The 27,619-nt window shown below is 42.2% G+C and overlaps 1 protein-coding gene across 1 annotated transcript in view; it reads right to left on the bottom strand.

The window, feature by feature from the left end:
* The window catches only part of CAP2 (cyclase associated actin cytoskeleton regulatory protein 2), a 166,699-nt gene that overhangs the window by 114,507 nt on the left and 24,573 nt on the right, over positions 1 to 27,619 (bottom strand). The window contains exons 2-3 of the mRNA XM_007973609.3: positions 22,421 to 22,542; positions 17,384 to 17,484 (exon numbers count right to left, since the gene is read on the bottom strand). Coding sequence (XP_007971800.3) covers positions 17,384 to 17,484; positions 22,421 to 22,541 — 222 coding nt within the window. The 5' untranslated portion in view covers position 22,542. The remainder of the gene's footprint in view (positions 1 to 17,383; positions 17,485 to 22,420; positions 22,543 to 27,619) is intronic.

The raw sequence follows: 27,619 nt of genomic DNA, 5'->3' as shown, positions 1-27,619 counted from the left end.
CAAAAGTTTAATTTCCCAACTTATCCTTTCAGACTCCAAAGTCATTTCTTGCCCAATCTCTATCATTTTGAATGTTAACCATTGAGGGGGAATCAACATGCCACAACCCAGTCCAAACTGGAAACCAAATAAAATTCTATTTCTTAACCTGATCTTCAGTTTAAAATATTTATAGAGGCTGGGCGTGGTGGCTCATGCCTGCAATCCCAGCACTTTGGGAGGCTGAGGTGGGTGGATCACCTCAGGTCAGCAGTTCAAGATCAGCCTGGCCAACACGGTGAAACCCTCTCTCTACTAAAAATAAAAAAATTAGCTGGGCGTGGTGGCATACGCCTGTAATCCCAGCTACTTGGGAGGCTGAGGCAAGAGAATTGCTGCAACCAGGAAGGTGGAGGTTGCAGTGAGCTGAGATTGTGCCACTGCACTCCAGTCTGAGTGGCAGAGTAAGGCTCTGTTTCAAAATAAATAAATAATAAAATAAAATACTTATAAGTACAAAATAAAATACTTAAAATACTTATGTGTAAGGTTCACATAAATATCTTGTCTCAGATGGAGCTCAAAGTGTTTCTATTGGCAATGAGTACAAGTCAATATATTGATGAATTTTCTGGTTACTTATAAATCTTTGTCTCATTTTCTTAAATTGCCTCAGAGCCCCAGTCTTTCAATGGCCCACTTTCCTCAACTACAAAAGAGCAACGAGAATGAAGGGAATGAAGGAGGTACTGGATAAACTGTCACAGCGGTGATAAATTCAGGACTGTGTGTGTGTGTGTGTGTGTGTGTGTGTGTGTAGACAAACAAAAATCTATAGAGACATGGCAATCTAACAGTCTATACAGTCTATGTATTTTTCCCCTTCTTTTCACAGGTGTTGATGATAATCTATGTTTCTCAATATTTCACTTGCTAATTTCATGACTTAAAAGCTGACTGTGATGATTTTTTTTTTTTTTTTTTTTTTTGTAGACAGAGTCTTGCTCTGTCACCAGGCTGTAGTGCAGTGGCGCGATCTCGGCTCACTGCAACCTCCGCCTTCTGGGATCAAGCAATTCTCCTGCCTCAGCCTCTTGAGAAGCTGGGACTACAGGCGCAAGCCACCATGCCCAGCTAATTTTTGTAGTTTTAGTAGAGGCGGGGTTCACCATGTTGGCCAGGATGGTCTTGATCTCTTGACCTCGTGATCCACCCACCTCAGCCTCCCAAAATGCTGGGATTACAGGCGTGAGCCACCGCACCTAGCTGATGATTTATTTTTTAACTGTGGTCTAGGTTTGGCTTGATTCAAGCTGTCAGCCACAGTAAATTCATCTGTCCATTGATTCCATTGTTCCTTAATAATTTGATTCATCCATTTAAATACTTGTTTTCACTTATTTATTTAGAAAACACTTGTTAACTATTATGGGCACAGTGCTAGACAGACAGAGGGCTGGAAGAAAAGAGCATAATTCTGGAACCTTGTAATAAACCCCAACTCTCAACAGGTGGGCCTAAAGTTATAAATCATGCTACTTTACCCATATATTAATTTGTTTTAACTAAAGCAATTGAAAGTCAAGTATCAGCATTCCAAGTACCTCACTATTTAAGATATTTTTTAAAAAGGGTTTTCTAAAAGGGAAAGGATTTGTACTGCAAACACATGTGAGTTCTCTTTTCTATCACTAAACATCTTATATTTGATACATGAAAAAGACTTGGTGTGTAATGTGTTATAACATAAGTGTACGTGTGTGTGTGTGTGTGTGTGTGTGTAAAATCTGGCATGTTTTAAAACTAACAGTGTTAAGCCACAATGTAAAGACAACCAGAAAAGAAAAAAAAAATACTGAAGGTTGGAAAACATATTTTGTACTTGTTTTATGCCGAGTAATATAATAAATCTGCAAACACATTCCCTAGAATCAGAGTGATGCTTCAGCCAGTGTGCCCATACATTTGACTGAGACTGTTTTTTCTTACATGTAGCTAATACAATTTCATGAGGAATTCATAGATGAGTTGAGGGAGCGGGTGCGCGCGCATGTGTGTGTGTGCGTGTGTTTTGTGGGAATGGGTGCATGAATAGAAATAACAAGATAAGCTAAATGAAATCAGCATGTAAAGAGGTCATTCCTTTTGGACAAAAGTATTGCTGAAGCAGCCTCCAGGCAAACAATAGAGTTATCCCGAAGTCTAGATAGAAAACAACAACAAATTTCCAATTATGTGGGCATAATTTTAGAAAGAAGGAAAGATAGGGAAAAAAGGCGGCAAGGCAAGAGGCAAGACAAAGAACATATATTCTGCAGTATTCAGTTACATGATTAATTCAGGACATTGGAAACAATCCTCTAAAAGCATATTTTTTTCTTCTTTTTTTTAAGACAGAACCTCCGCTGTCACCCAGGCTGGAGTGCAGTACCGTGATCATGGACCACTGCAGCCTAGAACTCCTGGGCTAAAATGATCCTCCCGCTTCAGTCTCCCGAGAAGCCAGGGCTACAGGTGCATGCCACCATGCTCAGCTAATGAAAGGGTATTTTTGAGGAGAAAATGTTAGGAAGAAAGTTGCTGGTTACTCTCAAGAATTTTATTTTTTTAATAGTGATGGGGTCACTGGGCCCAGTGGCTCATGCCTGTAATCCCAGCACTTTGGGAGGCCAAGGTAGTGGATTACTTGAGGTCGGGAGTTTCAGACCAGCTTGGTCAACATGGTGAAACCCTGCCTTTACTAAACACACAAAAATTAGCCTGGCATGGTGGCTCACATCTGTAATCCCAGCTGCTCGGGAGGCTGAGGCACAAGGATTGCTTGAACCCAGGAGGCAGAGGTTGCAGTGAGCCAAGATGCTGCCACTGCACTCCAGCCTGGGTGACAGAGTGATATTGTCTCAAAAAAAAAAAAAAAAAAAAGGAAAAAAAGAAAAAAAAAAAGGCTGGGCGCTGTGGCTCATGCCTGTAATCCCAGCACTTTGGGAAGCTGAGGTCAGGTCAGGAGTTCAAGACCAGCCTGGCCAACATGATGAAACCTCATCTCTACTAAAAATACAAAAATTAGCTGGGTGTGGTGGTGGGCAACTGTAATCCCAGCTACTCGGGAGGCTGAGGCAGGAGAATCACTTGAACCCAGGAGGCAGAGGTTGCGGTGAGCCGAGATCATGCCACTGCATTCCAGCCTGGGTGAAAGAGTGACTCTGTCTCAAAAAAAAAGTGATGGGGTCTCATTATATTGCTCAGGCTGGTCTTGAACTCCTGGCCTCAAGCAATTCTACCCACTTGGCCTCTAAAAATGCTGGGATTACAGGCCTGAGCCACCACACCCAGCCAACTCTCAGGAACTTCTGGCATGGACTGAGCTGTAGATACACGCCATGCATTTCCACAGAGCAATATCATGCATGTGAGACCCAATCAGTTTCTTCCCAGGTATAAGTGAAGAGGTACCCAAGGATAATGTGATTCGCCCCAAGCACAGCAGCCCTGGGCATGCTCACAAATGCACCCCTGCACATGTTGTCTGTTCCATTTTGCTTGTGTCAGTGAATGTAGAACAGAAAGGAAGAACCAGGGCAGGTGCTCCACAGGTTTCCTGGTGGCGAACATCACCATGTGCAGATTCAAAAGACCCAGAGAATTAAGAACCCATCCATAGCTGTGCACTAAGTTCAAGGTCAACTTGGAGGTAAAACCCAGGTTTCCTTCCCCTAGTGCAGTATTCCAATCATTATATCATGAGCTCTATGGAGTAGAGGACTCTTTTTCAGATCCAGCAACTCTAGTGAGGATTCAGCTTTGCCCGATTTACTCGACCAAAGAATTTAATTGCCCCTAAAGTATCTGCTACTGAAAACAGGCCAGGAAAGGCTAATGACATTGTGGAGGTTCTTCCTCTTCCTGCTTAATTTGTTTGTACAGGCAATAATGAGTTATGCAAAGAAATGAACGCAACAAGAGTTCATTACAATTCCTACACGTTATTGTTGCTGTTTTTTAAAAATTTTAAATTTGAAAAGTGTAGGTTACGTACATAACAGAAAAAATATTCATTATAAAGTTCATTTGAACTGTTTTTCTCAACAGCTACACGTTTCAAATCTGTTGGCCGTAGTTTACCTATGAATCTATGATAGAAAATGTGTATTTTTAAGGCCAGGCACCGTGGCTCGCTTTTGTAATCCCAACACTTTGGGAGGCCAAGGTGGGAGGACTGCTTGAGCCCAGGAGTTCGAGACCAGCCTGAGCAACATGGTGAAACCCTATCTCTACTAAAAATATGAAAAATTAGCTGAGCGTGGTGGTGTGCACCTACAGTCCCAGCTACTCAGGAGGCTGAGGTGGCAGTATCACCTGCTCTCAGGAAGTTGAGGCTGCAGTGAGCCTTGATCGTGCCACTGCACCCCAGCCTGGGCGAAGGGAGTGAGACCCTGTCTCAAAAAAAAAAAAGGACAATTTTGTTTCACTTGGACAGAGGATCTGAAATAAGCCTGTACTGTGTACATATAATGGTCTGAAGGCTAAAAAAGTATTTTAAAATGCACTTGATGTTTGATAATATATTCATAATAAAGCTTAAAAGTACATAAGGATTTTTCAAAGGCAGCATATTTTTCTTGAACAAATTAGTTCACATGACTGAGAAAATTTCATATTTCCCTTTGCCACATGTGAAATTCCTTAAACATCTTAAAAGAAACATGAAATAAAGTTTAGAATGGCCACTTCAATGTAACTAAATAGCCTCCTGAAATGTAAGAAAGACTCAATATGAAGAAATATGAAGAAATATTAACATATTAATATAATTAATGTATTAAAAGATATAAGAAGAAAAGTTATATTTTTAGCATCTCTATAGATGCTGAAAAAGACCTTTGAAAAAATTTCAATAATCTTCTTGCTTGAAAATGGGAGATACAGATTTGAACATTAAAATGACCACACATACATGCACACACACACACACACATACACACAGTTTTTTCAGCCCAAAACAAGCATAATACTTAATGGGCTGGCATTCCTGCTAAAAGATAAGCCTGTGTCAATATTTTTTAAATACTACCTTAAAGGTAATTGTAAATAAAAAGACATGAAAGGTATAAAAAGGAAGAGGTCAATAATTACTATTTGCAAATAACTATATACTTAAAAAGTGCTGGATAATCAACTGAAAAGCTCCAATAAACAACAACAAAAGTGAACTTCAGAAAGGTAGCCAGGCACAAAATTAACACAGAGAAATCAGCAGCCTTCACATACCCGAACAACCAATTCAAAAATATATAGACAAAATTAGCCCATTTACTAAAAATAACAACCCCTGTCCTCCAAAACAAACTCAAGAATCATGCCGAAACTCTGAAGAAAAACTTGATAGAACTCCTGAAGGATACAAAAGTGGACTTGACTCAATGGAGAGACATATCCTGGTTTTGGACAAGAAGACTCAACATTACACAGATGTGAATATTTTAATACTAATTTATAATTTTAACCAATTCCAATAAAAACTCCAACATTTTTCTTCCGGAAACAGACAAGCTGATTTTAAATAAAAAGGCAAAGACAAGCAAGACCATCCAGGAGAACTCTGGATAGGAAGAGCCATGGGGGGAATTAACTCTATTACACATGAAACATACTCTAAATCAGGGGTCCCCAACCCCCAGGACACACAGACTGGTACTGGTCCATGGCCTGTTAGGAAGTGGGGTGCACAGCAGGAGGTGAGCAGTGAGCAAGCCAGCCAGTAAGTAAGTGGAGTTTTGTCTATATTTATAGCCACTCCCCATCGCTTGCGTTACCGCCTGAGCTCCACCGCCTGTGAGATCGGCAATGGCATTAGATTCTCATAGGAGTGTGAACCCTATTGTGAACAGTGCATGCGAGGGATCTAGGTTGCATGCGCCTTATGAGAATCTAATGCCTGATGATCTGTCACTGTCTCCCATCACCCCTAAATGGGACCATCTAGTTGCAGGAAAATAAGCTCAGGGCTCTCATTGACTCTATCTTCTGATGAGTACGTAATAATAATAGAAATAAAGTGCAATCCCTCTCCCTGGTCCATGGAAAAACTGTCTTCCATGAAACCAGTCCCTGGTGCCCAAAAGGTTCAGTACTGCTGCTCTAAATCCTCAGTGACTAAAGCAGTTGGAACTGAGACATGAACAGTACAATGGAATGAACAGAAAGTCCAAAAACAGACCTGAAGACCCACAGGTGTTTAGCATGTGATAAAGGCAGCATTTAGATCCATGGGGGAAATGGACTGATTAATGATAGTGATGGGAATTGCAGGAACCTATCGGGAAAAGAAAAAGTTGGATCCATGCCTTACATCATTCGCCAAGATAAACTCAAATGTGGATCCAAATTATGTGTCAAAAATGAAGCCATGAAAGTGTTAGAAGAAAAAGGCTTTTTTCCTCTCTTTTTTTTTTCTCTCTCTCTCTTTTTTTTTTTCTTTAAGATGGAGTCCTGCTCGGTAGCCCAGGCTGGAGTGCAATGGCATAATCTCAATTCACTACAACCTCCAGTTCCCAGGTTCAAGTGATTCTCCTGCCCCAGCCTCCCAAGTAGCTGGGATTACAGGTGCGCACCACCACGCCCGGCTAATTTTCTTATTTTTACTAGAGATGGGGTTTCACCATGTTTGTCAGGCTGGTTTTAAATGCCTGACATCGTGATCTGCCTGCCTTGGCCTTCCGAAGTGCTGGGATTTGAGGCGTAAGCCACCACACCCAGCAGAAAAAGCCTTTTAAATGACAACTCACAATCTAGAAGCCATAAAAGAAAAAAAAAAAAAAAGATATGTTTATAATGAATTCTCCTATGTAAAAAAATTTCTGGGTGGTAAAAAAACAAACAAACAAACAAACAAACCAACATAAGCAATGTCTTTTTTTGTTTTTTTTCAAGATGGAGTCTCGCTTTGTCACCCAGGCCGGGGTGCAGTGGCACGATCTCGGCCCACTGCAACCTCTACCTCCTGGGTTCAAGCAATTCTCCTGCCTCAGCCTCCCGAGTAGCTGGGATTAGAGGTGTGCGCCACCATGCCCAGCTAATTTTTGTGTTTTTAGTAGAGACAGGGTTTCACCATGTTAACAGGCTGGTCTCGAACACTTGACCTCATGATCTACCCACCTCGGCCTCCCAAAGTGCTGGGATTACAAGCGTGAGCCACCGTGCCCGGCCTATGACCCTTAAACATATGAAAAGGTGCTCAACCTCACTCATCGTAAGAAAAATACAAATTGAAAACAACACAGAAATACCATCTGTCACCTATCGGACTGGCAAAACTCCACTGACGTCCCCCTCTGTAGGTGAGTTTGGGGAAACAGACAGGCATATTCCCCATGGAAGGCAGTTTACAATCGATCTCAAAAGCACAATGCCCTTCCCATCGCCCAGCATCCTGCCCATCCCTGTTGTGCTGCTCTAGACCCACTCTCTACCCTGCTGCACCCTGCTCTGTGCTCCAGGACAACCACCTAGACCAGCGGTCCCCAACCTTTTTGGCATCAGGGGTCAATTTCATGGAAGACAGTTTTTCCACAGACAGGGCAGGAGGATGATTTGGGGGTGACTCAAATGCATTACATTGATCGTGCACTTTATTTCTATTCTTATTACATTGTAATATATAACGAAATAATTATACAACTCACCATAATGTAGAATCTGTGGGAGCCCTGAGCTTGTTTTCCTGTAACTACACAGTCCCATCTGGGGGTGATGGGAGACAGTGACAGATCATAAGGCATTAGATTCTAATAAGGAGCACAAAACCTAGATCCCTCGAATGTGCAGTTCACCATAGGGTTTACGCTCCTCTGAGAATCTAATGCCTCCACTGATCTGACAGAAGGCGGAGCTCAGGCAGTAATGGGAGGGATGGGGAGTGGCTGTAAGTACAGATGAAGCTTTGCTCGCTCACCTGCCTGCCACTCACCTCCTGCTGTACAGCCTAGTTCCAAACAGGGTTGGGGACCCCTGACCTAGAAGGCATCAGCATCCACAGGTTCCTTGGCTCCTGGATTCTCACTGGGTTCAGTGGAAGACTTGAAAGGAGACTGGAGCAAGGGAGGCAAGCGGGAGGTGGCCTTTATTCCCCTGGTTCTTCCTGCTGGTCTCCATCGCGTGGCTGTGTCTCTCTGCGGAAGCTTCTGATACCGGCCTCCCTCTCTCTTCCTCTCCAAACCTCGGTGTAGCAGTGATTCCTGTGACTGGTAGTCCTGGGTACTTTATGATTTCTTGTTTCCTGACTGCCTGCTCACAGCTTTGGAAATAGTCCCTTTATTAAACTCTCCTCAAATTCTCTTGTTTGGGCTAGGCGCGGTGGCTCATGCCTATAATCCCAGCACTTTGGGAGGCCAAGGTGGGCAGACCACTTGAAGTCAGGAGTTCAAGACCAGCCTGGCCAACATGGTAAAACCCTATCTCTACTAAAAACATAAAAGAAAAAACAAATTAGCTGGGAGGGTGGCACACACCTGTAATCCCAGCTACTTGGGAGGCTGAGGCAGGAGAATCACTTGAACCCAGGAGGCAGAGGTTGCAGTGAGCCGAAATCGCACTGCTGTGCTCCAGCCTGGGTGACAGAGTGAGACTCTATTAAAAAAAAAAAAAAAAAGAAAGAAAGAAAGAGAAAGAAAGAAAAAGTCCCTAGTTTGACCATGCCAAGATTAAGAGTTTAATCATCTTAACCTCAGAGACTCACAGGGTTCATCCATGAGTATCCTTCCAGGACCCTAACTGATACACCCAAGAATCCCATTTTGGAGCATTTATTCTCAGATATACTTGTGTATACAGATAATTCTGTGCATACATGCTTATGCACTGTAGCAAAAGGTTAGAAACATCCCAATGTCCAGCAACAGGGGCCTGGTCAAATATACGGTCATAATCTACATAGAGGAGTGTTTTGAAGCTGTAATAAACAGTGAAGAAGCTCGATGGACTCACAGAAAAGATCTCCAGAATATATTAAGTGAAGAAAACACAGTGCAAAGCTGTGTATATAATGAGGTGACCATTCAGTCATAAAAGGAAAATAAGAATAAATGTATTTTCAAAAACAAACACTGGAAGGATACATAAGTAACTTGAAAACTCGTCACCTTCAGGGGTATGGCGGGCAATGGGATGAACACGTACATTAGTATACAAAGTACACGCAGTGCTTTTCCTGGCCTCAATTTTTTTTTTTTTTTTTTTTTTTTTTTTGAGACGGAGTCTCGCTGTGTCTCCCAGGCTGGAGTGCAGTAGCGCGATCTCGGCTCACTGCAAGCTCCGCCTCCCGGGTTCACGCCAGTCTCCTGCCTCAGCCTCCCAAGTAGCTGGGACTACAGGCACCCGCCACCACGCCCGGCTAGTTTTTTATATTTTTAGTAGAGACGGGGTTTCACCATGTTAGCCAGGATAGTCTCGATCTCCTGACCTCGTGATCCACCCGCCTCAGCCTCCCAAAGTGCTGGGATTACAGGCTTGAGCCACCACGCCCAGCCCCTGGCTTCAATTTTTTAACCCATGCAAACATTTACTCAAAAAAGTAAATCAGGCCGGGTGCAGTGGCTCACGCCTGTAATCCCAGCACTTTGGGAGGCTGAGGCAGGCGGATCACTTGAGGTCAGGAATTCAAGACCAGCCCGGCCAACATAGCAAAACCCCGTCTCTACTAAAAACACAAAAATTAGCCCGGCTTGGTGGTGTGGGTCTATAGTCCCAGCTACTCAGGAGGCTGAGGTAGGACAATCGCTTGAACCTGGGAGGGGAAGTTGCAGTGATCTGAGATCGCGCCATTGCACTCCAGCCTAAGCGACAGAGTGAGACTCCGTCTCAAAAAAAAAAAATTTAAATTACTAAAAAAGCAGAAAGAAAAACACTGAGGCAAGAGTTCGGTAGCAAGCATATTTGCTGTCCAGGAAAAAGAAAAAGGGCAGGTATCATCTTAACCTTAGAGACTCATGGAATCTGATTCGTTGTTTTACCAAGGTATCTTGGTGATGACTTTTTTCATTGGTAGAGTAGATGGGGCAATCCTGTGGTTGGTGAGGCCTGGTGGCCCTTTGAAGTCTGGTTTTGATTCCAAGTCCGGTTTCTTATTGGTCAGTCCCCAAAGCTCTAAGTAAGTTTATGAAATTAGGATGTTCAGTGAGATAGATGGGATTGCATGCTCTAGAAACAAACTTTAAGTAAAAAAGGAGTCACAGGGATGTCCAGTTAAGGCCTGAAATTTAGCAGGAGATGGGCTGTGGATCGAAGCATGTTTGGTAGCAAACTATGTGTTCAATACTGAGAATAAAACTTCCCGTTCTTGGGAAGACATGATAACAGAGGCTGATCTATCTATGAGTTTTCTGAATGCTGCAAATTTGGTGCCAACAGCATAGTGAGTAATGACCAGGCCGAGCCCAGGCCAGTGCAAAGGAGCAGAAATGAAGATCCAGAGAGACAGAGTTCTGTCCTGAAGGCAGTGTTCTCCTGGTCACTAAGAGGCACAGTAGCCTTCCACCCTCTCCTCTGCCCTGGGCCTGAGCCTGGTCGTGGAGACCTATCCTCCTCTTCTAGAAAGAGGGAGTGAGGAAGGAGGCGGGTCAGTGCGGTCTTGCTTCTCACCAGGCAGTCAATTACCACAAGGGTGGCGGGAGACACAGCTGCCATGACAACTTGTAGGACCTGAAAGCACAGACACGTGGAGGCCTAGAGTCCTTTTTAGATGAAGGAGTCAGATGTTCGTCTATACCACAGGAGAGCAGGAAGAGAAGATATGTTATCTTCAGTGTTCTGTGTATCCTTTTTCTGACATGGTTCCTTCTGCTTGCTTCTCATGGTGTTTTCCCTGGCATGGCTGAAGATGCTTTTTAGAATGGTGATGGGGCCACCCTACTGCAGGTTAAAGTAGGCGCCTGCCAAGGTGACAGACAGAGACTCTGGAGACTAGATTCCTGGCTCTGCCACAGCATTGCTGAGGTCTTTCACACACCACACACATCACCTAGCCTCTCTAATTTGCAGTTTTCTTCTCTGTAGAAGACAGAAAGACAGACAGACAGATGGAAGGAAGGGAGGGAGGAGAAAGGAGGGAACAAAGGAAGAAAAAGAAAATAAAAGCAAAGAAAGAAAGGGAGAAGTAAGGAAGGGAGGAAGAAAAGGAAAAAGGGAGAGAAGGAAGTAGAGAAGGAAAGAATGATGAAAATATATGGAAAGAAAGGAAAAGAAAGAAAAGAGGGAGAAGAAAGGAAGGGAAGAAGGAAGCAAGAAAAAAAAGAGAGAAAACAAGCAAGCAAGCCAAGGGGGTGGATGGGTGGATAAGTGGAATGGATGACTTTTAAATGCTTCCTTCTCTAAAAATTCTGGCTATCGTTAATGGCTAAGACAGTAAGAAAGAAGATGCCCGATTTAAAGCCTGGATGAAACCCAGAGGCAGAATTCTTGATGCAAGTCATTTTTTGGATCTCTGTCATTTGTTGAAACTGAAACACATACAGATTCTTCGGGCTTGCAATTGCCAAGATATTCTACATCTAGTGGTAATAAAAATTAATGTTCAAATTAAAACAGTGAACAGGAAACCGGAAGTTCATGGGGAGAGCAAGTTGGCTGCAGGCAGAGTGGGGAGGTGAGGAGATCGACGTGGAGTGGGCTGGTTTGCTGAGTCAGCCCCACAGTGGTGCTTCTGATAAGATTTTTTGGGATGGGGATCCTGTATAGACACAGATTCTAAAGCACCAAAAATGTAAATGGTCACTTTTTAAATGAGTACAAATGATCCATAAATGTTTTCGAGAATGGAAAGAATTGAAAGAATACTAGATACCATCCGTAAAATAAACATGCAGATATTTTGTACTATTTATTCCAGAGATAAGGTTATTATATGTTTCAGAGATAAGATTCAGGTAAAGGAAGATGTGACAACTCGTAGGACCAGAAAGCACAGATTGGTAGAGGCCTACAGGTCCTTTTAGATGAAGGAGCCAGATGTTCATCTATACCACAGGAGAGTGGAAAGACGTTTTGTCTTTAGTGTTCTGTGTATCCTTTTTTCTGATGTGGTTCCTTCTGCTTGTTTCTCAGGGTGTTTCCCCTGGCATGGCTGAAGATGCTCTTTATAATGGTGGTGAGGCCACACTATTGCAAGCTCTTCATTTGGAAACCGAATGGCTCCCTCATGCTTTCAGGCTGAGAGAACTGATGAGTCAGGTGCATGGGCTATTGGGAGCCAGAGGCCCTGATAAATTACGTCGTCCTGCCTCGTTGAGGAGATGAAGGGACTAGCTCAAGGTCATGCTGTCAAAAGCAGAGCCACTCTAATTCCAAATATGAATACAAACTGCCAGTGCAAGTCAGAGGAAGAGATACTTCTCATTTTGCCATTCTTTGAACTCATTAACTGAACAGCATGGTACAAAATGAGCAACCTATTTGGTAGATGATTTAAATAAATGGTAAAGACTAGGGACATCTAGCATAGTGACCGTGACCCATCAAAAGTGAGGCTCTAATAACTTTCTGATCAGGTTCATCCTTTATAGAAGTCAGGGAACTCAAGGACAGAATATTGTACGGCATGTGATTTAATCATAGTATGCTTTATGTGTGTTACGTTTAGTTGAATTTTATTGCCCTTTTGTTCAAATTGTGGTTCTTTCATTTTAAAGAATTAATAAGAATTATTTTTTAAAATGCTATCTTTTTTAAAACTTCTAGTTTAGGTTCAGGGGTACACATACAGGTTTGTTATGTAGGTAAATTTGTGTCGCAGAAGTTTGGTGTACAGATTATTTCATCGCCCAGGTGATAAGCATAGCACCCAACAGGTACTTTCTGATCCTCACCCTTTTTCTGCCCTCCACCACCCAGTTGGCCCACTGTCTGTTGTCCCCTTCTTTGTGACCCTGTGTTCTCAATGTTTAGCTCCCACTTACTAGTGAGAGCATGTGGTAATAACAGTTTTTTAAATCCATTTCAATCAAGAACAGGAAATAAATATTCCAGACTCCCAGAAACATTTAAAATGTAAGTTTTAGAAATCTCCAAAGAGGGCTTGTGTTAGGAAAAGCTATGATGTGCAGCTGCTTCACATTTGTCACATCAATTAGAAATAGACCTGAGATCAGTTCCACCATGAATCCTAACAATAGGACAGCTTTGTTAAAAAATAACCCCCAATGGGCCCGGCATGGTGGCTCACGCCTGCAATCCCAGCACTTTGGGAGGCAGAGGCGGGCGGACTGGCAGATCACAAGGTCAGGAGATCGAGACCACCCCGGCTAACACTTTGAAATCCTGTCTTTACTAAAAATACAAAAAAATTAGCCAGGCTTGGTGCGGGCACCTGAAGTCCCAGCTACTCGGGAAGCTGAGGCAGGAGAATGGCATGAACCCAGGAAATGGAGCTTGTAGTGAGCCAAGATCATGCCACTGGACTCCAGCCTGGGTGACAGAGCGAGACTCCGTCTCAAAAAAAAAAAAAAAAAAATACAACCCTAATGGCCGGGTGCAGTGGCTCACGCCTATAATTCCAGCACTTTGGGAGGCTGAGGAGGGCAGATCACAAGGTCAGGAGTTCAAGACCGGACTGGCCAACATAGTGAAACCCCATCTCTGCTAAAAATACAAAAATTAGCCAGGCGTAGTGGCACACACCTGTAATCCCAGCTACTTGGGAGGCTGAGACAGGAGAAACGCTTGAACCCGGGAGGCGGAAGTTGCAGTGAGCTGAGATCATACCACTGCACTCAAGCCTGGGCAACAGAGCGAGACTCTGTCTCAAAAAAAAAAAAAAAAAAAAAAAAGAACCCAAATCACATAAATCTATTTATGGATAAATGATGTCCAACCAAGGGCTAGGTCTTATATAGGCCCAGTTTCTAGAGGATCTGCTTCTTGACATTGAGAACTCTATTTACCCAACATCTATTATAAAATCATGCATATATGCAATTATGCATAAAATTATCTATTGTTTTTTAAAAGGTGTGCAAGCTGTGTCATGGTTCTTGGGTTGAAGAGTGTTTAAACAAGTCCTTTGGTTTAGGTTGCACACAAGAAGGCTTTACAAGATCTAATCTTTTCTAAACCTGTTATGCTCTTCGGTTCAGCAGAGATTCCTAATTGTAGCTATTAGTTCCCCTTTTTTGTGGTCTGTTTTGTCAATAGACTATTGAGTGTTCAGTAAATTCAGCCCAACCAGCAGCCAACACATCGAGACAGACGTTAAATCACAGCTTGGCTGCCCTTATTCCTTACTGGTATCTGTGAAATGGCTTTTAAGCACAGGCACGGGATTTAACATGATGCACACTTGTGTCACTCTCAAATTTCCATCCTGTACAATCAGGTATGTGAGGGCTTTTTTTCTAGGCAACAGGTGTGTTCTTGGAATACAGTTCAGCCCCCACTTCTGGCTGATGTGAGAGGCAACAGCTGCAAGCTTAATGCCAATGACACATGGTTCTATAAGCCAGAGAAAAAAGAAACAGCATGTTCAAAGTATCAAAGTCACGGGCAGATGGACTATAGCTGCCTGTATTTTTCTTTGTGTTGCAGAGCTGGAGTCTAAACTTTCAGATGGCAAGTGTTTCTTTCTCTCTTTCTTGCTTGTCTTTCTTCCTTCCCTCTTTTATTCTTTTCCTTCCTTTCCTCTATTTTTCAAAAACTAGTGAGAACATAACATTTCCTTAAGCATTACATATTCATTATTGAGACTATTCCTTCCTCTGAGTCATCCTGTTTACAGCCTGATGAATGAAGAGATGAAAAACTTAATATTAATCAAGCTACACTTTATATCTCACTTTGTTCTAAAAAGAACTTAAAGGGACTGTATACTGTGCAATTTGAAGACAGCACGCAAATCTTTTTAAAAAAATGCAAAGTTAAATACACTTATTTATAGGCCTCATTATTCTCCTATAAAAAGTTTCTATCTAGAATTTTTGAGATACTCCTAATGAGTTATAATGTACTGTGTACCTCAGAAGCCTAATGTTGACATTAATAGTAACCATAGTGATACTATGATTACTGTGATAGTGTTGAAGAGAGAAAATGTTCATCAATCACTCAAGCACCTTTTTCAGTGTATTACAGATAATATTCCTTTGTGTATGCTAGCGTTCAGGAGTTATCATGTCTCAGAATATAAGAGGCTCAGCCACTCTCTTGCTGCATACAAGGTTTCTTGTAAACAAAAACACTGAGGAAAAGAACAGACTAGAGTAGTGACGATAGAGCTGTGGGATACATTTGATGCGGACGCTTCTTAGTGCCCAGGTTTTTCCAGAACTCATATATATCAAGGCTTGTCTCTTTCACCAAGGGGTATACTTCAACAGAAATGGAGAAGTATCTTTGTTTTTCTCAGATGTGGCAAACAAATACATGGCAATATGATGAGATAAGCACCTATTTAATTACAATCTTGGAGCCTCTGGCATAACCGGAGTCACCGGATCCCCTGGGAGACTGGTGTTGTGTGTTGCATACGATGTCTAATTGGGAGGGGAGCAAAGAGAGAATCCCTTTATACTTTTTTTTAAAGCCCCGAACCACAACTTTATTGAAGAATCAGATTTTCTGTGAATCTATACTGAAAATGGTTTTGCCAGGATTGTGCTGTTGCTGAGAAATCTATAGGTAGGTGGATTTGGAATTCAATCCTTAGTGAGAAACAAAGGTCAAAGAAAAAGAAGAATCCAGTGATAAATGTATTTTTATGTTTTTAATTGGTTTGGCTATCACATTAGATTTTCACTAAATGCATGCAAACAATGACTAACTCTGGAGATGATGCTAATATGTTTTAAAATACGAAAAGTGTCTAAAACTGGCAGGCTAGCTTAGGTAGCTTTAAAGTTCTCTTCCAATCCAAAGATTATCAAACTCTGTGTTTTTGCTTTTCCTCAGGCTCTGCTTTGTTCAAAATTAGAGTAAGATACACATAACATAAAATTTACCATCTTAACCATTGTCAGTGTATAGCTCAGTAGTGTTAAGTATATTCATATTGTTGTACAATCTCCAGAACGTTTTAATCTCGGAAAACTGAAACTCTGCACTCATTGAACAATTTCCTATTCTCTGCTCCCTCCAGCCTCTGGCAAACACCATTCTACTTTATCTCCACAAATTTGACCACCCCAGGTACTGCAAATAAGTGGAATCATACAGTATTTGTCTTTTTGTGTCTGGCTTATTTCACTTAGCATCATGTCCTCAAGGTTCATCCATATTACAACATGTAACGGCATTTCCTTCCTTTTCAAGGGTGAATAATATTCCATTGTATGTAAAGACCACATTTAGTGCATCTGTCAGTGCATACTGGAGTTGCTTCCACCTCGTGGCTATTGTGAATAATGCTGCTATGAACATGGGTGTCTCTTGGAGATGCTGCTTTTAAATTTGGGGAATATACATAGAAGTGAAATTGTTGGATCATATGGTAGTTCTTTCTTTTTTTTTTTTGAGGAGCCAACATTCTGTTCTCCACCATGCCTGCACCACTTTACATTCCCACCAACAGTGCATAGAGGCTCCAGCTTCTCCCCATCCTAACCAGTACTTGTTAATTCCTGTTCTTTGGATAGTAGCCATCCCAATGGATGTGAGGTGATATCCTCAGGCCGCATTTTAGAGAAAGAAGAAGGGTGGCTGGTGACTGAGTCAGCTCAACCAGGGGAACTTTTCTAAAGCATGAATCAAATCACCCTGAGTCCTCTGCCCGGTGACCCCAGGTGGCTTCCCATCACAGTGGGAAGGAGAGCCAAGTCCCTCACTGTGACGAGAAGAACATGTTGTACTCTGAGCCCTTGTTATCCTTCTCCCTTATCTTCTCCCAGATGTTCTGTTCTGCTGGAAACACACCAAGCTTGCTCTGAGCCTTTGCTCTTGCTGTTCCCTCTGCCTGGAACTCTCTTCCCCACATCTCTCCATAGCTCACAACCTCTCTCCATCAGGTGTCTGCTCAGTGTCACCTCAGATACACCTTCCTATCTCAAGCAATATTCCTGCTTCCAGCACTCTACATCATGACCCTGCTTTCTTATTCTTTTCGTACTTAACACTACCTGAATTCGTTTATATATTTGTATATATCATCTGTTTCCCAGACTAAAGTGGAGGTTCTGTGAGAGCAGGATGTGGCCTATCTTGTTCATCCCCATGCTTCTAGCTTCCAGAACAGTGCCAGGCAAGGCTCTATCCATAGGCGTTGCAGGAACAATTAAATGAATAAATGGGCAAATGAATGTTTTAGCCACCATCTGCCTAGCCAGAGTAAAAAAACAAATAAATAAAGATCTCAGAATGTTTAGAGTTGTCAGAGGCTGGGCTGGTAAGTTTAAACTCTCCACTGAGAACAGGGGAGGAAAGTACTTACGTGGGTCTCCACATCCCCAGCAAGGATCCTACTGTTCTTTAAAAACTCGGCCACCATACTGTTCATCAGCTTGTCAAAGGCTTCCACGGAGGGTGCCACACCTTGGGGAAAGGAGCATTTTGTTATTCCCTGGCAGTTGAATGAAAACCTGGGACTAGCCAGCACGGTGGCTCACACCTGTAATCCCAGCACTTAGGGAGGCCAAGGCGGGCAGATTGCCTGAAGTCAGGAGTTCAAGACCAGCCTGGACAACATGGTGAAGCCCATCTCTATAAATATATAAAAATTAGCTGGGTGGTGGTGGGCACCTGTAATCCCAGCTACTCGGGAGGCTGAGGCGGGAGAATCACTTGAACCTGGGAGGTGGAGGTGATCTCAGTGAGTCGAGATCGTGCCACTGCACTCCAGCCTGAGTGACGGAGCGAGACTCCGTCTCAAGAAAAAAAAAGAAAAGAAAACCTGGGACTGTCTTGCCATAGGCAATATGGAAGTTTAATATCATCAATGTCATTCTCACTAATTCATTAGCTAAGTCATTCCTTCACTCAATCAATGTTTTTGTTTTTTGTTCCTTGAGACAGAGTCTCACTCTCTATCACCCAGGCTGTGCTGGAGTGCAGTGGCGTGATCTTGGCTCACTGCAACCTCCATCTCCTGGGTTCAAGTGATTCTCCAGTCTCAGCCTCCCAAGTAGCTGAAACCACAGAAGTGTGCCACCATGCCCGGCTAATTTTTGTATTTTTTGTAGAGACAGGGTCTCTCCATGTTGGTCAGGCTGGTTTCGAACTCCTGGGCTCAAGTGATCAACCCACCTAGGCCTCCCAAAGTGCTGGGATTACAGGCGTGAGCCACCATGCCTGGATCTCAATCAATGTTTATTAAACATTTCTCAACAGCTCCGGAAAACACTGTTTTCCTATTTTTCATCCTCCTGAGTAAAGACGCTACATAATTTCATTTCATTCCCTCCGAACCCAGGGAGGTAGGTAGCACCATTGCAATGTTACAGATGAGGAAATGGCTGCAAACACAGCACTTGACTGGGCCACAGTTACAGACCAAACAAAAGGCAGATCCAAAACCTGAACCCAGCCGATTCATTCAAAGCCAGTGGCCCTTCCTCCATGGCCACCTGCTCAGGTGCTGTAATGACCTTACAATCCCAAGATTACCTAGGACAGTCAGAAGGTAATAATGAACTCTGGGCAAGGAGGAAAAGAAAGCTGATTTCACTCCTTTTCTTCCTTCTTCACCCCCAGGGGGCGGGGGTACAACCACAGTGGGAGTGAAACTGACTGCTGAGGCCATACCCCTTGGGTTCAGAGCTGCCAAATTACTGGGAAAGCTCAGGTGGCAACTGCCCAACAGATGTGCTCTGCATTTCCTTCCCTGCCTTTTAATTAACAGAAAAAAAAATCTAAGTCCCTGATTTCATGTCCCTAATATTGAGAAATACAATACTGAGAAACTATGAAAACTCTAACCAAAACCTAGGATTCCTTTCCTCATGTTGTACAAATATATCATCCATGCTCACAAAACTATTAGGTGAGTGTCTTTCTTTTTCTTTTTCCCAATTACCCATTTCCACGGGCCCAAAGGGTGATGGAAACGTTATTTACGGCTCTCTGCAGGTGTGTTCTAACTTCTGAGCAGGATGCTGAAGCTAGATGTTGAAGCTGAGTAAGTTGTCTTAAAGTTCACAGCACAGTATGTAACAACTTCTGGAACATAAGAAGGACACAAGCCCAAAGGCTCCTTATGGATCCCTTTGGAAACAGATAAACCTGTTTGTTGCTATGGAAGAGGCCCCAGGCGGGGCACAGGGTGAGGGGTGGGGGAGGTGGGGTGCGGTCTATGCTGAGTATTTAAAGTGGGAGAAAGTTTCAGAAATGTGTCAGAGTCCTCTTCTGACAGAGCAGAAGGTACAATGATAAAAGGGAATATGTTCCAATTTCCTTTTATCGTTCAGCTCTGTTCATACCTCCTGCAGGCAGACCTGTCTTTCTCTCCAAACTGCATCCTTTGAGCATCCCTTAATCAAAGAATTTGGGGCCCTGAATTGTAATGCATTGAGACCAAAGATTCTGGAGCATTAGGACTGCGTATAATTCATCTTCAATTTTCTTGCACCTAGCATGGTGTTTGTCACATTGTAAAAACGCAAAAATATTTCTTCAACTGTTGAGCTGAACTTACCTGATTGTCATCAGAGAAAAACAAAAAGCACTCACCTTCTAAAGCACATCATAATACCAGTATCAAAATAGAGTGGTCCTTTGATCTATGCCTATTATGCACTTGTAAGGGATTATGTTCCTTCTAAAAGTTTCTTTTTTTTTGAGATGTAGTCTCGCTCTGTTGCCTAGGCTGGAGTGCAGTGGGGTGATCTCGGCTCACTGCAAGCTCTGCCTCCCGGGTTCACACCATTCTCCTACCTCAGCCTCCTGAGTAGCTGGGACTACAGGCGCCCGCCACCACGCCCGGCTAATTTTTTGTACTTTTAGTAGAGACGGGATTTCACTGTGTTAGCCAGGATGGTCTTGATCTCCTGCCTGCCTCGGCCTCCAAAAGTGCTGGGATTACAGGCAGGAGCCATCACTCCTGGCCAAAAGTTTCTTTTAAAGTAAAAAAAAACTTAACTTTTGCTATAACATTGTCATAATGATGTTTACAAGTAAGGTAAAAGGTTGTTCTGCGGATTTGTCAAAAATAGAATTTAGAAAATTGTCAACACTTACTAATTAAGAAGAAATGGAAATGGTGTTGTTTAGCATTAGTAAAATGTTTTAAGGATGGATATCATTCAGACAATTTACTAATTATCCTACTTCATTTCAAGTAGGATAGTAAATTGTGGGCTAAGTTGTTTTAGAAGAACTTTGCTTTAATAACTGGTTTGGAATGATTTGTTATATGAGAAAATATTTGTTTAAACACTTAAATAATTTAAATAATTTAATTACATACCCTCTAATTCTAAGCCTATTAATTTTCCTAGAAAAAAATCTTTTTTTTACAAAGTACCAAGTTCAGTCTAGTACCTCTTTGAATCAGTGAGGTTCAAATTATTGAGTTTTTTTTTCTTTACTCAATAATACTAAATAATCTCCTGGTAGTTGGATTTTAACTTTGTTTTGTGTATTCACAAAAAAAAGGCTTAACATTTGTGGTCAGTAGTTTAGAGAAATGTCTTTAATCACCTGATGCCAACAGTATAATGAAACAAAGTTATTGAAGAGAGGATGAAAATATTTTCTTACAAATAAGGTTTATTGAATCTCATATGCCAACTGTATACAGTTAACAAAAAGAGGCTTAAAATGAAATCATAGATGTGTCTCAGTTGGAGCGGAAAAAACTTACAGGCTCCTGGCAGCCTTCCTTAAAACAACACCCCCTTTCAATTCATTCAAAGCATTTTAATTTTCATTATGTTCAGGGGGGAAATAAACCAGCCAGCACATTTGTGCTCACACAGTAATTTCTGTCCCATGGTATGTAATACAGGCACGGGTCCAAATTCGCCTGAAACTCTAGAAGCACCAATGTAGTTCTTTCCTGGTGAAAGCTTTTTCTGAAGTCCCTTCTTCCCCACGGCTTTTCTCAGCCCAAAAAAACCTGACAGGATTCCATATGGGTCAGATAAGGAGGAAGAGCCCATGTGACAAGAACAGAGTTGCCATATTAAGTGCAGATTGCCTGGTTCAATTTGAATTTCAGATAAGCAATGAATAAATGTTAGATGTAGGTGCATAACACGCAGTATAGCCCATGCAGTATTTGGAACATCTTTATAACCCCCCCAAAAGTGTTCTTTATCTGAAATTCAAATTTAATTGGTTGTCCTTTATTTGTTAAAAAAATTATTAAGTAAATTATTTGTAATTTTTCTTTGTCCCTTATTCAAGAAGGAATTGGAAAAATTATTGTAGATAACTTGGAGAGTTTGCCATATGTGGTACCCTTTTTGAGAAAGTAGCCAACTTTTTAGTTTTGATTATATAATTAAAAAATGTTTTACAATATGGTATTAGGATACAGTTTTAAAACCATATTTGGTTGGCCGGGTATGGTGGTTCACGCCTGTAATCCCAGTACTTTGAGAGGACGAGGCAGGCGGATCACGAAGTCAGGAGATCGAGACCATCCTGGCTAACATGGTGAAACCCCGTCTCTAATAAAAATACAAAAAATTAGCTAGGCGTGGTGGCAGGCGCCTGTAGTCCCAGCTACCCGGGAGACTAAGGCAGGAGAATCACTTGAATCCGGGAAGCGGAGGTTGTAGTGAGCCGAGATCATGCCACTGTACTCCAGTCTGGGCGACAGAGCCAGACTCCATCTCAAAATAAAAAAAAAAACACAAAAAAACCATATTTGGTTAGGAATAGGCAAAGGTAAAACACCATGACATAGTTATGTTACATCAAAGTCATATTTGTCTTTGCATAACACTAGCTTCCTTCAAAACTTGAGTTCCTAAATTTAGTGATTTGTTCTCTTTAAAATGAAAATCTACAGAATGATAATTCCTTCCAATTTACATTCTAATCGAGAACATTAGTTTCTTTTTTTGATAATTATGTAGATAATATATTTAGTCATTGAGTGCCGGACAGCAGTATGAACACTAAACGAAAGATGAATATGCTCTTAAGAGGCACTGAGGCTGGGCACAGGGGCTCACACCTGTAATCCCAGCACTTTGGGAGGCTGAGGCGGGGAGATGGCTTGAGCCCAGGAGTTTGAGGTCACTGTGAGCTATGACTGCACCACTGCACTCCAGCCTGGGTGATAGCGCAAGACCCTGTCTCTAAAAGGCACAGATACTGATAATTTTTGTGGATTGTGGGTTGAAAGATTTTCTTCCTTTCTCTTTTTCAGGATTGCTTGCCTCTGGTTAATGTTATGGTCACATACAATGGAAGGGGTAGGGAAGCTGAAGGATAATAGAAATGTTCCTTGAGAGTGAAATGATGGAAACAAAATGAAGTGACCCACAAGAAGACCAGGAATGACAACAGTTTGTGACCCTACCTCCACTGACACCATTGACTTCCCCGCAGTCCCCAGGGGTCCTGTGGGACTCTGCAGACAGCGATTCCAGGCGGCTGACAGCTCGTTCCAGTCTTTCCACTAGTCCCTGCATGTTGGCCATTCTAGGAAAGCATAGGCACAAACGGAGGCTGCATGAGCATCAGGGAGAATAAGCAAACTGACACCATCAGTCTCAACAACAGCAAGGAGGAAGACACAATCACTGGGGATGGCTTTATTTTTATTTTTGTAACCATGAAATTGTATGTATTATTGTTGTTTTTTAATTTCAGCAGTTTTGGGGGTGGGTACAAGTGGTTTTTGGTTACATGGATAAGTTCTTTAGTGGTGATTTCTGAGGTTTGGGTGCACCCATCACCCGAGCAGTGTACACTGTACCCAATGTGTAGTATTTTATCCCTCATCCCCCTCCCATCCTTCCCCAGGCCCCCAAAGTCCATTATATTATTCTTATGCCTTTGCATCCTCATAGCTTAGCTCCCACTTATAAGTGAGGAACATAGGATATTTGGTTTTCCATTCCTGAGCTACTTCACTTAGAATAATGGCCTCCAGCTCCATCCAAGTTAATGTACAAGACCTTATTTTGTTCCTGTCTTTGACTGACTAGTATTGCATAGTGCATATACACCACATTTTCTTAATCCATTCATTGGTTGATGGGGACTTAGGTTGGTTCCGTATCTTTGCTATGGCGAACTGTGCTGCTATAAATGTGTGTGCATGCGTCTTTTATTTACCTAAAGAGTATTTCTAAATATCAGAAAAATATATGAAATTCAAAAGAACCTAAATCTTGGAACAAAAAAAAATCGGCATTATATTGAGCTTATTTTCTATTCCATTGGTGATTATTACAAGCCCAGTATGTAATACACAAATATTCACTCCCTTTATACTGCTTCCAAGTGCCTGTGTGGATGCTTCTTTGTAATACGACACAATCTATGTGCAGCACTTACTTTTTAAAAGCCTACAAAACATATATGGAAAAATTAATATTGCCAGCTCTTCTTCTGCTAATGGTGGGAACATATTTTCAGTATTTTCGATAATTCCTTCTGTTAAAATAAAATTCTCCAAGGAGACTAAACCCACTGATAATCCTTGTTTACTCAATTACATAAAACCAAACAGCCCAATCCAGGAGAACTGAGTTTATGAACCTGAGCATCATTTAGCAGGCAAAGAGGCCATCACCTCCAAGAGCTAATTGTTTTCCACTTATTACTGATTGGTTTGTTTTGGTGTTTCTGTTGCTGAATTATTTTAAATTATAATTATTCTGAATGTAGGGTTTTAATTTAAAATATGACAAATGGTTATTTTCCTTTTATAAGGCTGCTGGTTATGTTTAAGCAAAATTTAGTCTTCGGTGGGGTGGTTTGTAGAGACAGGGATCTTCAGTTACCCAGTACTCTTGGCTGGGATAAATAGGGACTGAAGCTGATTAGAGGACTGGAGATAAAAATGGGGCAGGGTGACCAGGTGCGGTGGCTCACGCCTGTAATCCCAGCACTTTGGGAGGCTGAGAGAGGCAGATCATGAGGTCAGGAGTTCGAGACTAGCCTGGCCTACCTGGTGAAACCCCGTCTCTACCAAAGATACAAAAATTAGCTGGGCATGGTGGCACATGGCCTGTAATCCCAGCTACTCGGGAGGCTGAGGCAGGAGAATCACTTGAGCCCGGGAGGTGGAGGTTGCAGTGAGCTGAGATTGTGCCACTGCACTATAGCCTGGCAACAGAGAGAGACTGTATCTCAAAAATAAATAAAATAATAAAATAAAATAAAATAATAAAAATAAAAAGGTTAGCCGGACATGGTGGCAGGTACCTGTAAACACAATTATTCGGGAGACTGAGGCAGGAGAATTGCTTGAACCCAGGAGGTGGAGGTTGCAGTGAGCTGAGATCACACCACTGCACTTCAGCCTGGGTGACAGAGCAAGACACTGTCTAGAAGAAAAAAAAAAATGGTGAGGGGGCAGGGTATCCATGCTTCCTGCTTCCAAACAGAAAATTAAATGACTGTGCATAGGGTAAGTACCCACTAAAATTGTAAACTTATATTAAGATTATTGGCCCTAGAATCTATATGTCATTAAGGCAACCTCTGAGGAATGAAACCCAATCTAATTTGTTCAGATTCCTGAGATCTAGCTTATAGCCACCTTAACCCCGGCCACATCAACTTATGACTGCTTTTGGCAAAATCAGGCTGCTGCCCCTTAAGAGAAGACAACAAGCCTCCTCTTAATCAGTGCCTGGAATTCTTCTCCCTCTTAAGAACCTTCCAAGCATCATTCTGAGCAAAAGAGGAACAGCATGCTTCTGAATCAGAGACACTGCTGTCCTAAAGCAGGGGGAAATACATTTAATTGCTCTCAGATGGATAAATATTTTATGTTTCTGCAGGGGACCAGGCAATACATTTCTCTTATGTGTTTTGTAGTCCATCAGTTTTGAGCTTAAACGCAGTGATGACGTGCCACTGCCATTTTTCAAAAGCAAGGTTATAAAAGTTTCAAAAGCTTATATACCTCTGTAATTCTGTCTGAATGTCAGATGGTCATCGGCTGTGGAGGGCGGAGTTTACTGTCTATTTTGGAAAGTCATCTCTCCTGAAACTGGCAACAGTTACTCTTGCAAAATATGGGGCAGTGTTCTCTGCACAGCTGAAATCAGCATCTAATCCTAAGGGGATTCAAAATTAGAAATTTCTCATCTATTCTTTTCCTCTTCACGTCAGAGCTTGTGCTTCCATCGCAATTGAAGAAAAAAAAAAAAAGGAAAGAGAAATGTAATTGAATCCTTTACGTAATCCTCTTGCAAGGGAACTGGGTATCCTGTAGGTGGGTGAAGGCCATTTGAGAAATGATGAAAGCCCCTGAAATCTTTTAATAGTTGCCCATCTGTTCACAGTTATCTATGTTCCCTGTTACTCAACTTGCCAAATGTTACCACCATAGACCTAGCCCGCGATAGAAAAAAAAATGTTTGCTTTGTTAGCAAGCTCCTATTCCTAACAGAATGGCACCAGCCACCTCCAGCAGTTCACAGATGAAGCTGTCTTGAGAAGGCCTGTTACATTTCACACTTAGGACTGCCGTCTCTGACTGTGGCTTAATCAGACTCCCTGACAAGACCCAAACTCGCACTATCTCATAGTGCTCCGTATGTTGAAAGACAACAGGAGTCAGCCCACAAGCTGCAGGGCTGGACAGATTGGTGTGGAATGCAGTCGAAAAGCGACTCAGATGTCACTCCATGTAAAATCACCACGAGCAAGACTGAAATTCTGCCACAGTCTCTAAAGTAGTCAAAATACAGCTCATGCAAGGAAGTTGGAGAGATGTCTCTGGGTTTAAAACTTTCAGAACAGTTTCTAAGATAAAATGAAGAATAAATAAAAGAAAGACTATACCAGGAGACATGTTAGCATTCCCAAGGAGACTGACGGGGCCCAGGATGGTCGGCATGATCATGCCCTCTTCTCTCCAAACTCTCTCTGCCTCTCTCCCTCTCTCTCTCCATATACCCTCAGCTACTAGCCTGGCTCTCAAGAATGAGGAAAGAGCAGACCTGCAGATTCTCCAAATTCTTCCCAGGCAGTCCCATCCGCCTTAGCATTCCAAAGTGGATTTAGCCAAGTTTTGACAAGGAGGTGGCAGCCAGGAATTAAGAATTAGGTTGAGGAAACTCATAGGGTAGTCAAAGCAAATACAGACAACAAGGTCAGGGTAAGGAATGAGTCAGAGCCAGGGCGATAGACCGAGGAGTTTGGTTCAGGAGGCCAGCAGAATAGGAGGATACAGCAAGATGGTAGGAAAGAAGATATTCTAAGAACCCAGTGAGGAACAAAGAGAGGCCAGATTCACAGCTGGAGAATGAAGAGACTGGGTTAGATGACACAGCTCAAACTTGGTCCTCCAGATCGTCGCTAGTCATCCTATTCAAGTAGAAGCCGATTGCAAGGAAAGGCCAGAGGATACACAGAAACACCTGACCAGAGTGTGAGTGTGTGTGGGGAAAAAAGAGGAAGGAACATAACATCACACAACTTTCTCCTTTTCACGATTTGTTTTAGGGGCTGGGTCCGGTGGCTCACACCTGTAATCCCAGCACTTTGGGAGGCGGAGGCGGGTGGATTGCTAGAGCCCAGGAGTTCCAGACCAGCCTGGGCAACATAGTGAAACCCATCTCTACATAAAATTGAAAAATTAGCTGGTTGTGGTGGCACACGCCTATAGTCCCAGTTACTTGGACGACTGAGGCAGGAGGATCTCTTGAGCCTGGGAGGTCGAGGCTGCAGTGAGCCATGTTCACCCCACTGCATTGCAGCCTGGGTGAAAAAAATGAGACTCTGTCTCAGGAAAAAAAAAAAAAAAAAATCAGGTTTTGAAAAACTGTACTTGAGATTAATTTTAATTCCTTGTTTTGAATTTTTTTTTTTTTTTTTTTTTTTTGTATTCTCTTTTGAGTGTCATTATAATGAGAAGTGCATCCATCCTCCTTTTTGGTCATTTTTTTTTTTTTTTCTTATTTGAATTTTCCCCTCACTTTTCAAGGTTTTTTGTTTTTTGTTTTGAGACAGAGTCTCACTCTATTTCTCAGGCTGGAGTGCAGTGGCACAGTCATAGCTCACTGCAGCCTCCACCTCCTGGGCTCAAGGGATCCTCCCACCAAAGATCCCTAGTAACTAGGATTACAGGGCATGCCACCACATCTGGCTAATTTTCTAAATTTAGTTTTTGCAGGGACAGTGTATCCTTATGTTGTCCAAGCTGGTCTTGAACTCTCGGGCTCAAGTAATTCTCCCATCTCAGGTTCCCAAAGTAAAGGGATTATAGGCATGAGCCATGGCGCCCAGTCTAATTTTTATTTTTATCAAAGCTAAACATGCACATAATTTAAAGAATCAATAGTTCTACACTCTTCCATTCTGTGTCATAAGTGCCAATCATTTTCAATTATTTTAACTGTGTCTTTGAATAATCACCCCCCACCTCCCCCTTATCTCTAAATAACATGACTCTATCTCTGTGTCTTATTTGGTTTTCTTCAGTTTGGGGCATTATCTACTGAGTTCCCACCAGAAATACAAGGGTTTACTTTTTCCTTGCTCAGTCCCCACTACTACCTACATGCATATTGCCTATTGTCTTGTCCTCCCAATA

This window comes from Chlorocebus sabaeus, chromosome 17 (assembly GCF_047675955.1).
Source record: "Chlorocebus sabaeus isolate Y175 chromosome 17, mChlSab1.0.hap1, whole genome shotgun sequence".
NCBI classification, from domain to species: Eukaryota; Metazoa; Chordata; class Mammalia; order Primates; family Cercopithecidae; genus Chlorocebus; species Chlorocebus sabaeus.
The sequence above is the reverse complement of the archived record's forward strand: the minus strand, read 5'-3'. Positions and strand labels throughout refer to the sequence as shown.